This window comes from Thalassophryne amazonica, chromosome 13 (assembly GCF_902500255.1).
Source record: "Thalassophryne amazonica chromosome 13, fThaAma1.1, whole genome shotgun sequence".
NCBI lineage: Eukaryota > Metazoa > Chordata > Actinopteri > Batrachoidiformes > Batrachoididae > Thalassophryne > Thalassophryne amazonica.
Genome location: NC_047115.1, coordinates 26,044,597 through 26,058,975, shown reverse-complemented (window position 1 = coordinate 26,058,975; position 14,379 = coordinate 26,044,597). Strand labels below are relative to the sequence as shown.

General features: G+C 39.4%; 1 protein-coding gene across 2 annotated transcripts in view; it reads right to left on the bottom strand.

Moving 5' to 3' along the window:
* Positions 1-9,553, bottom strand: part of LOC117523436 (formin-2) — a 102,324-nt gene extending 92,771 nt beyond the window's left edge. For both annotated transcript variants that reach the window (XM_034184971.1, XM_034184972.1), the window contains exons 1-2: positions 7,518-9,553; positions 3,019-3,182 (exon numbers count right to left, since the gene is read on the bottom strand). In XM_034184971.1, the coding sequence (XP_034040862.1) occupies positions 3,019-3,182; positions 7,518-9,513 (2,160 nt within the window). In that variant the 5' untranslated portion in view covers positions 9,514-9,553. The remainder of the gene's footprint in view (positions 1-3,018; positions 3,183-7,517) is intronic.
* Between the last annotated feature and the right edge of the window lie 4,826 nt (positions 9,554-14,379).

The following is a 14,379-nucleotide window of genomic DNA, read 5'->3' as shown; positions in this document are numbered from 1 at the left end:
AAAACAAGAACAATGAGATCAGTGCTGTTGCTGGCAACAGAATAGGTTATTTGTTTGTGTTCATGCTGAATTATACATGATTCCAGGCTAAATCCTAGACTAGTGGTAGAGATGAGGAGGGGAAAAAAGAAAATCAGCCACGAGTGTCTGTCTTGAACTGACATGCTAAGCTTTCTGCCGGGAAGTGCAGCCTGAGGCACATGGAACCGTTACATAACACGGTCAGCAGATGGTCTAGGAGCACAAATGTGTGTCTGTGTGAGTGACTGAGTACCATTAATGCAACCATGTGAACAAAATGCCTCAGCATCAATGACATCTCCAGCTTTATTTTTCTGTGCAGGACTTCATATTTTTAATCTGCACACCACACAATAAACACCCATCATTTTCAAGATGTTCACCTTTTATGGGGACTCAAACAGCTGCAGAGCATACAGTCAAGAGGTTCATCTTAGATTTCTTCTTATTAGTTTTGCTTTTGTTATGCATCATCTGTGGTGGAGCTTCCCTGTGTAAATAGAGACAAACACTATTTTCTGAGTCGCTTTTATATATTATATATATATATATTTATTAATTACATATACAACAAATAAATAAATAAATACATATTAAATAATCGTTTATTATTAAATTTATATAGGGTTACCCCAGGAATCAAAAATAAGCTCCAATAGTAAAAAAAATGAATGCTAAGTGTGCAACTTAATTTTTTTCCTCTTCAAAGGGCATTTATACATTTTTTTCCCTCTCTCTCTTCAAGAGGCATTTCTTGATAGATGCAACCCCCTGTGCAGCTTATACTCCAGAAAATGCAGCATCCGTTCACACACAGTTGAGTCAGATTACTTTAAAATGTAATTAGCTATTGAATACAAATCGCATGCCCATTTTTGTAACTAGTAGCATTACCTTGGATTACTTCCAAATCAGTTATTCACATTGTGCTAAAATAATGGTCACAACCACAAAAAACTTTTATTCTCTCAATTATTTCATGAACTTTAAAAAAGTGTCTTAAAGCATATATTTGTTTTACTTGAAAATGATCAGTTTTCTTACAATTAATTATATAGATCAAACTACGTGTTTATATTCTTGTGGTGTACATTTTGAAACTTAAAATGATGGCAATATTGCTAAAATTTGATAGTGGATGGACTGCTGTTGCTTGACACTATCTTGCAAGTGTTGTAGTTGATACCATCACACAGGCTACATGCAGCTCTAATCATCACAATATCTACGGTTCTTCTGGTATGGATCACAACAACAAAGTCACTGAATAAAGGTTACATGTTGTGGTCCTATATGTATGTAATTTGGATCCCACCTGATGAAAGAACCCTCGATATAGTCAGCTAACAACGAACAGCTATTGCTAGCAATTGCGGAGAGAAACATGATGCTCATGTAAGCAGAGATGGGGTGAAATATGCAACAAGAAGAATAGGAATGTAAAATGGGAACACATAGCCGGGGTGGTGCTGAATCTTGCTGGTGCTGTAAATTAGTAGAAATGGGATGACTAGTCATAATAGCTGAATATGACAAGCTAACATCAGACTAGTCGACTATTTTTTGACTCAACTAGTCCAAATCCATTTATTGAGTTAATTTAACCCTAAAAAGAATAGACCTGCTGGAGCTGCCAACACTCCCGTAACTCAGTGAAGACAGTGTGAACCTTGGCAGGTGAATTAGTCAGCTCAAACGGTTGATCTATGCCTAGTAAATGAATGTAGGTATGTCTTCATTTGTGAATTTGTGCTTATATTTGTTAAAATTAATGGCACATTTGAGTTTCACAATGAAGAATCAAAGTTGGCTTCATTCATTCAACGTCAAATTTAGTCGCCGTCGCTGACTAGTCCTATGACTAATGGTACCCGACAAGTCACCTAATGATTTTCATTAGTCCTCCCAACCCTACAAATTAGTGATGGCTAACTCGAAACACTGTTATTAGCAATGTTTCAAAATCTCTTTTGAAACATTGTGGAGTACAGATCAAAAGGAAGACATGCTGAAATGCTGGCACCTGCTGGACAGTTTGTGAATGTGCATCCATGTCAATTTAATAAGCTCATATTTAAAAGCTGCTTTGGAAAAGGTTTTGTGTTATAAACCACTCAAAATACTAAATATAATAGTTGCTTCTGCTGTTTCAAAGCACACAAAATGCATCTGAAAATGACTTGACAGTTCCAAACATTTAGAAGACCATGACAATAATAATTCTGACTGTACTCCTGATTATCCCAACTCTCTGACCTCTAAATTACCTAGAACCACTTGACTTCAACTAATTTCCCCAGAATTCACACCATTTCCACTGTGCATTAACATGCATATGTTCATAGATTCATTGTGTTTGTATGACTACGCATTTATGTTCTTAAAATTCAGATAAAATTGATTTATATATATATATATATATATATATATATATATATATATAAAAATATATATATATATATATATATATATATGAAAGTGCTTATCTGACATTACTGATAAAATTTACTTTTTCCTGGCTCTGGAACAAATGGTTTCTCTTTAGGCATATGTCTGCTGCCCAACAAGCTTTATGAAATTCAATCCATATTTTTGAGTAATTCAGTCCACATCTTTTTTAAGGTTGTCCTGATGACAAACAACAACAACAACAGAGGAAAGCCAACCAACCAGCCAACCAAAAGAAACATACCCTCCTTGGTGTTGGTGATGATCACATGCTTTTATGAATGGCAGCTTGTGTTCATGCAATAAAAAGGAAATATTTGGCAATAAAGGTAATGAAAACCATGTAATCATGGTGTATCACAGTTAACACAAACAGCTGCAAAACTACTAACAAGACACAAAAAAGTGTTGCAATTGTGGCCTTTCAACTTGTCATCCCACCACCACGGTGGGTGGGATGACAAAATTTCTTCTCACACACACAGTTTGATTGTGTGGGTCATTGCTTTTGTAAAACATGATGATGACATATTAAAGTGGGCATCTTACATTAAACACTGGTGTGGTTGGAGAAATGCAGCTGTCTTTGAAATCTCCTTCGCTGAAGGGCTGCAACAGACCTACAGCCAACATTCGGTGACAAAATTCTTTTGCCTCGTCTTCTGTCGACATGTTTCCCTGCTGAATGCAAATCCTCTCCAGCAGAGTGCAACCTGAGGACAAGAGACAAAGTGGGATGACGTGAAGTGAGCTTCATAATATATGTGGGATTACAGTGCGGTCTCCACCACAGACCTCCACGAGGGCTTCAACATAACGATGAAAGCAGATCAAAGCTGTTCGTATGCGGTTTTATTGTCAGTTACTTGGAAAAAAGTCGTATTAATTTAGATGAGCTGAAACATTCAGAAAAATGCCTAAAATTAGCCACATCTCAGTTTTACAAGTGAAAATTAGACACATAGAAGTGTGAATCCCGCACAGTGTTGATGTCAGCAACTCCAGATGGTGTTAATTGTGCAGTGTTTGAACTAAATCTATAAATATTAAATGATGTGCAAACATTACACATTATATCACGTTGTGAATTGTAGGAGTATACTGGCAAACATACAGTTGTGTTCTAAAGTTTACATACCCTGGTAGAATTTTTTTCTTTTCTATCATGATGCCATGAAAGAAAAAATAAGCTCAGTAATCTGTCTTTCCAAGTTGATCCATGGGGTGCCACATATTAAGTAAATGCCAAATTTGAGCTTTACGCTTCCAGTCAGAGCTGATATATTGCTTTCTGAATATGCAAATACAGGTTCAAAATTGGTTTGCGCCATATTATGGTTCGCACCATGTTACGGTACCCTACTTTGCAAATTTTCTTCACTATGAAGGCATTTAAACTAGATTTAAAAAAATGTTGACCTGAGCACTTGCCCACATGGTCAAATCATAAAGAGACTGGAGGCCTATTTTTGACATTCTAGGATCATGTTTGATTTTCAAGAGTCTATAATTCAAAAACCCTTCAAGTTATGACCACAATGTTTTACACACATACAACTAGTTCGTCAGATATGTGTATTCTACAACATGAAGATTATCCATTGTATCCCTTCTTTAGTACAGCTCTTTGAAATGTAATTTTTTGCGAGAATGGACAAACTGCCATTTTTGTGATGCTACAGAATGACAAATTAGCTCTGTATCCCATTTTTGAAATTTACTACTGCATCCGGGGTGCCCAAATAGGGTGCATTCCAAATTTGAGTTTTATATCTGCATTTTTAGCTGAGATAATGCCTTTTAAAAATGAAAGAAAGCTCAAAATGCATTCGCAAGTGAGAAATAGGACTGTGGGTATCCTTATTAAAAAAAAAAAATTAATCTAAAAAACTATTTGCAAAAAAAAATAAAAAAAATAAAATAATAATAATAATGATAATCTGAGTCGGTGACCTGCGAGGCACCTGATTATTTCACATGGAATGACCATAATCGCTTTTGGAATCGCAGAAGACATCTGGAGCTTTTTTCTCCTCTGTCTCATATACTGAGGTGGAGAACATATTTGGAACAGCCTAAAACATAATTATTTGTAATGTTTATGTTGTCATGGTTTGGTAAAACAGTTGCATGTTCATTCCTTCTTTATAAGCAAATGTAAAAGTATGTTTATGATTTAACATACTGTTATAATGGATCAGATGAGCGCACTGATGCATTGACTGGCACTCAAGACAAGCATTTACGCAGAATGTGAGCTTGCAAAAGAGCGATTTTGCGGACATTAGATGAAGCATAGCACAGCACAGATGAACACAAAGTTAAAAGTTGGATCACAGTGTCAATGACTGTAAAGCCACAGAAAAAATAAAGCCAGCAAGAAGATCAGAGGCGACTGTCCACAAACCCCTGGTTCGGTTCTAGCTGGTCTGGTTATGGATGTGTTTTGTGTTGCGTTTTTTTTGGGGGGGTCCACACAGTTGTGGGTGAATATAATTAAAACGGCCACCTCATTGTGGTGTCTTTCTTTTTTTTTTTTTGATCACAGAGAGCTGGGTGAACACGCAGAAATGGTGCATTTAATGACTCTGGAACACAGGTGAACTACAGCCTGGCACACAGATGCACACACCGGCGACTGTCTTTTTTTTTTTTTTTTTTTTTTTGGACTGCGTTTTTAAAAAATGTGACAACATCTTGAATGGATGCTGTGAATTAAAAACCCACACTTTAAAGGAACCAAGTCTGGCAGGGCTGGAGGTTTGGACCAAACCCATGCCTAAACGTGCACCAATGTCGCGTTACATGGCGCTACATGGATCATATGCGGCAACACAAGCCATTAGAGGCTGGACCCAGCTCAATTGACAGGTCAGTCGTGGCTCACTAGAGGCTGATACGTGGCACATGTGAGGTACAGAGAGGCACATAGAGGCGCCTTAGTAGCGAATACGTGATAGATAAAGATGTGGATCATTCTTTGAATAATCGCTGACATACTCATGTGTGGTTCATTATTCATGGATTATTATTTGGTGGGACAGAGGCTTTAAGAACTGGAGTATGTAAACTTTTGATTTGGGTAATTTGAGCAGTTTCTGTTGTCATTATGATTTAAAAAGAGTAAACAGTTGTTTGACAATAAATGGCTTCACACAACCACTAACCATGAGTGAAAAAAAAAGTTTGTGTCATTTATATTTTATGAAAAATGGCCAAAAAACAAAAATTGTGCCAGGATATGTAAACTTTTGAGCACAACTGTCATTTCAGCTTGCTAGTTTATGATCACAAGCCAGGTTAAGCCATTTGGATAGAGGTGAAGAAGAGGAATAATGCTAACAATAAGTAACTGAATGATATAGGCCCGACGGCCCACGAGTGATGGTGCTTATCTCAAGACTTAGTGCGTGAAGTAGATGATCGACCACGGACGCCAGTCAAAGGTATGGACATTGTGAGAGCAGCAGAGATTAAACCACACAGAGGAAGAACAAAAACACTTATTATAAAGGTCGGACTTTGACAAAGTCAGCAGTCAGTCATGAATGTTATGACACCAGCCTCAAACCATGTATCAGACAACAGGAAAGTCGGAGTCTATAAAAAAAAAGGGACATTTTAACAGTTGTGGCTAATGGAAAATAAAACTACTTGGTGCCTTCCTTCATTGCTAAAAATCGCCTGATAAAATGTAAATGGACCTCACATCATGGTTCATATTTGTCATGCACAAAAAGATGTCAGTTGGGGTTGTCGTCTGTGTGTCTACAGAGGAGGGCATCACTGTGTGGGGGGGTGGTGGTGCTGTCACCGAGTTGTCTGGATTATAATCACAGGCTCGGACAGCCGAGAGCGCATGAAGAACACAGCAGACAATAGGTCACAGTGGCTCTGTCCACATTATAGGCTGATCTGCCTCCAAACATACACATTTGTACACACAAGTGGCCAGGTCAAATTGCAGTTTTTTCTTAAATAATTAAAAAAAAAAAGTTTGATTCAATTTATTTTCCTCCTGACAGCATTCATCAACACAATTTTTAAAGTGACAGTCATTTACAGTTGACTAAGAAAACTTTTATTGCAGAACTCTCTTACATCCCTGCCTATTTTTCCCCACACGAGACAGAGTATAGGATTAAAAAAACAAAAAAACACTGAACTCAACAACCTGGGGCTACTATCAATTACAGCACAGTGGAGCCGAGATCTGAATCGAGTGTGTCACATTAATGGAGGAGTCTGGCCAGGAAGCACTTCATTCTCCACATTTCTTTCTCTTCTGCATTTTAATACCAGTCACTTTGTTTCTATCCATTACTTTACTATTATATGTGCCAAATCAGTTATTTTTCCATTTGCAGAAACAAAAAATAAACAAAAACATACAAATAAACACCTACTCTATATGAAATTTGGTGGAGGGGCAGGGCATGGGCCTAAGAAGAACCTAAAAAAATTTTGGTACATGTCTGGATCCAGGAGCTTGTCATCAGTTTTATTAAGTACCAAGATTTTTGCATTGTGGAGTCTGAAATACTTTTTTTTTTTGCTATGAGGTCACAAAAAAACATTTTCTTTTGTGACCTCATAAAAAAAAAACAGAACTTTCCTCCCTTAAGACCAGAAAGAAAAAAAAAGCGAATCTTAATTTTTCCCCACTAAAACCCCAAAGAGCATATGTCGCTGAGTAACATTTACCTTTTAATGTTAATCTGACCCCTTATGGACTTCTGAAACAGGGGGGTCTTCTTTATGGCTAGTACCTAGGGCCCAGAATTTGGTGCTACACCCGTGATGCTGCACAAAGGAGAAACATGCTTGTCCTTGGCCTTCCCCAACCACAGGGGTCCTGTGTGCTGGCTCATACCCAAAGAAATGCACCACATGGCCAAAATGTTATAGCTGATGCTCTCTCACAATGGTGTTCCTTATCATAATCATACAGTCTGTCAATTATTAAGATCTATCACCAGAACCACTGTTGTGGTGGTAGATCTTGGAAGCACATATTTATTTAGTTATAGGTTTTATATGGGACTCACCAGAGAAGACATCCAGGTACGGGGGTGCAGCACTTGAGACTCGGCGTCCATAATATGCTCTTCTAGATCCGAGTGTCCAGTACGTCCCACTTGTATGACCCTTTTCTGGTGTCTCCTGCTGCTGACAGTTGGCTTCACATCTGTGAGTGGCCCTGAACTCATCCAGCTCTTTGGACCAGTCTGCAGAGTCACTGATGGGCCCTCCAATGGAGCAAGACCTCTGCTTGCGCTGCCTAAATCCCATGATCCTACTGGATCCAAGTGAATCACTAAAGTAATCAGTTTTCCTGGCTACATTGGGGCTGGTGAAGGGAGACCCAATTGGAGAAGTCAGTTGCCTGGTGGTAGTCTTGATATATGATGGGTGGACTGGAGGGTAGAGTTTGACAGTAGAGTTGCTGGAGGATCCACGCCTTGGAAAATAATTCGAGGGGCTTTCTGTGAGCTGATTAGTGGACAAGCTGCTCTTTCTGTCCCATCTTACTTTGTCCCCTTCCTCCTCCTCCGTGGACAGGTCCGTGATGCTCTCACTTTTACAAGACCCGACAGGATTGAAGATAAACTCCTTACATGCTCTTGTGGTCTGCACAGTACTGTCATCATTGCCCGCCGTTGGGGGTAAAACTGGGCTCTCCATGTCATCTCGAGCTTCTTCAGCACTCTCATAGGAGGTGCTGGTGGCAATCGTTTCAGGGAAGCTATAGGTGCTGTTGGTGTTGGGGAAAATGCTACCACTGCTCATCTCTGTGTCTGGGGGTGAAGATGGACCACTCTCACTCAAGGACCCCGGCTTATCCAAGTTTAACTGATGAGGTATTACCTTTTCCGGAGATTTATTGCCCTCAGAAACATTGCTAATGGCTGTTTGAAGAACCCTATCACTGGCTGTGCATTGCTCTCTTATGGCCTGCTGGATGTCAGACAGCAGGTCTTCATTTTCAGCTGTGGCTGAGTGGAAACTGTAAAGATCAGCATCTGAACCAGAGCTGACCTTCCGCTGAGTTTCGTTCATTGTTGACTGGTGGCTGTCTGTAGTCAAATGGCTTAGATCTCCCTCCAAATCTGATGTCACACCCACCTCATCAGCTGATGGACTCAATTCCACATTGGATTTGTTCCCTGCTTTGGCAAAGCCTGCAGATCTTCCATCTTCCAAGATGTCCTCTTTAGACAACCCCTTTGCCTTGGATAAATGCTTCTTGAGTCTCATGCCAGAAAACACAGAACTCTTAGGCTCTGACTTTGATTTCTTCTTCGCTCCATTTTCCTCTCCCCCCTTGCTTGTCTTACATTTCTTGTCCGCTTTCCTGTCGTCAGCATCATCGTCACCTGGGACATCTCCAGCCACTCTGCTACTTGTTGCTGCATTCTTCTGCTTTGTCTCCTGGTTCCCCATGTTCCTAAGAAGATGAACCCCCTTGGCTATCAGGCCATGTTGTGTACGAGGCCGGGCTTCCTCCAGGCCTGATGCTGGTTGCTTGCTGGTCAGAACCCTTTCAGCGCTGCCTAATCTCTGCTGTCTGCCCGCTGCTGCTCCAGCCGGCTTTGAGGGTGATGCTGCCTCTGCCCATGCTGTTGATGTTGCTGATGAAAGGAGGAGGAGACTGGCACTGACAGCTGCGGGTTCACTACCGCTCTCTGCCCTCCTCCCTCGCACACTCTCATCCTTCCTCTCTTTTTGCCCCTCCTTTTTCTCCCCATCTGCTCCTGCATGCTCTGCTGCATTGCATAATGGGCTGCTGGTGGAGCGACTGAGTAGACGATGCACAGGAGTGCCTTGCCCTTGTTTATTTTTAACTGAAGGTGTAAGCAGTTGTGTAGGACACTGCTGCTGCTGCTGCGGATGTGAAGGGGACAGTGGTGAAAGGTGATCCGAGTGCTGTTGTCTCCGCAGGATGCTGGTGATTCTGCTTTTGCGTCTGTCTATGAAAGTGGGCGTGAAGAAACTCTCTTTGAGAAATGGCACTTGGGCTTCCACTGTCTTAATAGTCTGCATCCTGAACACTACAGCACGCTTACAGTCCAGACAGGATATGATCTAGACGAGCAAGAAAGGAAAAACAGTGGAGTGTGATTGAACTTTTTTCAGTGAAGAAAGCACCAGGTCGTCTTTGTCAATGTCAGTACTACTGAAAGAGTTCTTAAACATTACCTATCATTATGTGGAAGTGATCGGGAGCCTTTTTTGACGGTGTACCTTTTCCGGTGTCAAATCTATGTTTTGTAGAACCTAAATGGACATTGTTAATACAAATCCATTTGAGAGTAAAATCAACCATAGATGAGCTGTTGGATGCTAATATACAGTATTTGATTTAATGGTACTGATTCCAAGTCTGCTTGATTTTAAAGCAAATTCCGAATCTTATTCCACCGTAGTGGACCAAACCTTTCTGCTAATAGATTTATGTCCACTATCTGTCCACAGATCATTATCTGGATCTGGACCAATGTACACCAGTAGGTGGCAACAGTGACATCCTGAACTTTCAGCTCTGATCCTGTTCATGGCCTTGATTCTGGTTGCCCACCTGCTTTGATAATAATCACTCATCTTTGATCCTAGAAACTGAAATTAGATCCCGATCACTGAAGTTAGATCTTAGTCACTAATGTCTGAACCCAAACACTGACATTTAATATTGACTTTTCATCCTAGCTACTGAACGTAAATTCTTAGTGCTGAACTTTGATAATCACTCATCTTTGATCCTGGTAACTGAAATTAGATCCTGATCGCTGAAGTTAGATCTTAGTCACTGATGTCTGAACCCAAACACTGACATTTGATCTTGACTTTTCATCCTAGCTACTGAACATAAATTCTTACTGCTGAACTTTGATCCCAATCACTGAACGTAGACCTTAGTCACTGACCTTTGAGCCGTAAGGCCTTGTCACACCTTGACGATTTAGCCTGCGTATGTCGACCGTATTAAAAATGCTGGCGCACGCTCTGATCTTTGGTCTCAATTGTGACATTGATCATATACACTCATCTTTGATCCTGTTCATGACCTTGATCCCGGTTGCTCATTTCAGTTTCTGACTGCAGACTCATGATCGTGATCTTTCATAATAGTCACTTATCACTGATACTGTTCACTAAACTTTAATTGCAACTGTTGAACTTAGACTGTAGTCACTGACCTTTAGTCCCGACCTTTGCCCTTTGCATCGGGATCAAAGCAATCAGTATCAGAGAACAATGACCAAAGGAAGGATCAAAATCAATGGAACTGGGAACAACTATTAAAGTTAAGAAGACTCCCTTGATCAGATCCTTACTAAAATCTAACAAACTCCTTCCTGTATGTACATGTGTACATGTATAGGTATGTGTGTGCATATGGGTATGCGTGTATATATATATACACGCACGCGCACACACACACACACACACACACACACACACACACACACACACACACACACGCATGTATGTGAGTGCGTGTGTATATATATATACACATACATATTCTATTTCTACATCATTTCTTATGTGTTGTACTGTTACAAGTATTATTATTGCTTATCCTTGCACACGCTGTTCGATGAACATTTTCCTCTACTTGCACCCATCTTGTGTGTTGTCTTAAGAGCTGACGTAACGTGAATTTCTCCTCTGTGAGATCAATAAAGTTTATCTGTCTATCTGACACATGACTTACACCAAGTTTCATTTAAGTTAATTCATGTCATTTGAGAAAACCTGCTGGCAATCAACAAATAAACAACAACAAAACACAACCTCTTTAGTGGCATTCATGTATAACTAAGTAAAAATAGTTCTTTGCCAACTATTATTGTGACTTGGGACTGTATGAATAAAACAGTTTAATACTAAATTGAAATTCCTCCAGCTGCTGTAACATACGTATGCATGCTTGTGATTTATCATGGAGGAGGTCAGGCTTAAAAGTTGTGTAATAGGGACCCACATGACAAAAATTAAAAAATTAAAAAAAACAACATACCAATAATAACTCATTAAAACAGGCAAACTCCTACAATCAGCAGTTGAAGCTGGTAGAAGTGGATAAATGATGGCGTACTTGCCTGACTGGTGTTCTTTCCTCAGTGGTCAGCAATGACTGAAGGAAACAACACAGCGGTTTGTGTTTGCTGGGGAGCGGCTCCTCAGCAATGGGTCACATGAAGGTTCCTCATGACACGTCTCTTTGTCCGTCAATCCTCAAACTCCTCTCTCACTAACATTAGCTTTCTTCAGCAACACACACACAACTTTTATTTATTCAGACTTTTTTTTTTTGAAAAGTCACATTTTGTGTGTGGTCACATTTCATAGTATGTATCTGCTGCCTTGTACAACCTAAATAAGCACATCAGGGCTGAGCATGCACTTTTTCATGCAGCCCCACAGCCACTTTTATAATCAGCCAACTGCTTTCAGCTGAGGCCTGCAGCAAACTGACAGCACAGCACTGCCATTTCTGTGAGAAATCTTTCTGGTCACTTTAGAGCCAATTAAACTCCCACAAATAAATAAATAAAATAAAAATGTCAGATGCTAAAGCTGAAAAAGTTCAAGTGCTGCTGGATTATTGTGAATTATTACCATCATGAAGTGATATTTGCCAGGTTGTAGGCTGGATCAGTTACAGAATCTCCACACTTTCTTCACATGTGAAGGACAGGTGTGCGTTTGCTTTTCTTTAATATTCATTTATTTATCCTGTTCACACACATGCACCTGGTGAATACCTCATCTAAGCACAATCTGAGCAAATGAAGCACCTCCAGGTTCCTCAGTGCACAGGCGGCTCTAGAATTTAATTAATCCAAAAAGGAAATGAGCAGACATTTCCCTTTCAGAAACTTTTTTTTTTTTTTTTTTTTTTTGCATCACCTGAGGCCCAGAAATGTCTGGGTTTGTTTGAGAAGACAATCCTCTGCTTATAAGCCCACTGCTACATAAGTCAACTATGTAGACTTAACTCATTTATAGAAAATGTACTGCACCACCATATGGGTGATTCTTTAACTACGGGCACTATTGACCTTGTAAATGTAATTTCCACCAGACCATTGCCTTACAATATAAAGCGCCTTGGGGCAACTGTTTGTTGTGATTTGGCGCTATATACGTACATGTGCTCTGATGTCACTGTTTATCTCCATAGAAACTACCCAAACAATCTTTCATACAAACTGTTTAAAGGAACATTACAGTGTTGTGGTGGAAATTACAGCAATAGTGTGGGACAACTACATTTTGTGTAAAAAAATCACAACAGTGTATGACATTGAATGCCCCAATTATGTTTTGATTATTTTACTTATATTTTATTCAGAGATATTTTAAAACATTAGAAAAAACGTTTCTTTACCATTCATTTTTATCATTGAAGATCAAAAGTCTGGGTGTGGGACAAGCACAAAACGGCAATATTTGCATATAATGATGCTGAAAAAAGGTGAAAAAGTCATCATAGACTACTAGAACAAATTTCTTAACACTTTGATTGTAAAGATAACTATAAAAGTGTGAAATTTCCCCTTTTTTTCTGTTTTTCATACAATATGAACAAAGGACATAATAAGTGCCCGTAGTCTAAGAATCACCCATATATAATGTATGGTTATTGGGATAAGAAATGGAGGTTTGTCATATTGCACAGCCCAAATTGTTTGTCAGATCAGAGTTGCCGGCTGTGTGTAGATCTCCTGTCCTTCCTCCCCATTTTTTTTTTTACTTGTTGCTCAACATTTATTTGTAGCAAGCTAGTGAAAACAATTTGTGCAAATTTTTCTCTTCAGCATTTTAAGCTTGAAATGACATTTTATAACTATTTTAGAAGCACTGATGGTAAGCTGGTTCCACTAGGTGCCAGTATAGGATCACATTTCTGAGAGATGACATGATCGTTAATGGAGTACCAGTATTTCAGTTTGTTTGTTTGTGTGTGTGTGTGTGTGTGTGTTCATGACCTTTGTAAGTGCAACGGCATAAAACATGAAACTACAAACAACAGTACCAGATTTGCCTGAAGGAAAATAATTATGTTCCAACAAAGGGGAGATAATTGTACTTATGTTTATTTAATGAATCACATCATCTTGACTTTGAAATTGCTACTCAATTGCTTTATGGTTTTCAATGAAACTTCACACAATGTTAGCACAGTATATGAAAATGTGGATGAAGGAAAGTAATTATAGTACCGTGTCTTCAAGGGGAAATGGTTGGATTTTTTTATATACACATCATATTTGTCTGTTACTTGTTCAGAAGTTGTCCCGTTTGTTAATTCAGCTATTTCATCACAGAAGATGGACCGACAACATATAATACATGTAAACAACTAGTATGGCAGAGTGAGGTAATTATCTGTAATTTAATCCCGCACTTCTAAATACACAGGCCAAATTAATGAAAATACCTGTCAGAATGACATCAGTAATTGTTGAGATTGGTATGGAGCATTGTTGCGTGTTGCTGCATCATTTACGAGGTCTGTTAGAAAAGTATCCGACCTTATTATTTTTTTAAAAAACCATATGGATTTGAATCACGTGTGATTGCATCAGACAAGCTTGAATCCTCGTGCGCATGCGTGAGTTTTTTCATGACTGTCGGTTGCATCATTCGCCTGTGAGCAGGCTTGGCGTAAGGTGTGGTCCACCCCTCTCATCTATTTTTTATTGTGAATAAATGTCTGAACGATTTGGAGCTTTGCTGCATCAATTTTTTTTCCAGAAACTGTGAGAGACCTCCAGGTGGACACCGTTCGAAAAATTAATATGGCTTTCAGGGACGATTTTATGGGGATTAAACAGATTATGGGGTGTTACTGCCCCTTTAAGGATGGCCCACAACTGCTGAGAGCGCGGCGCGCTC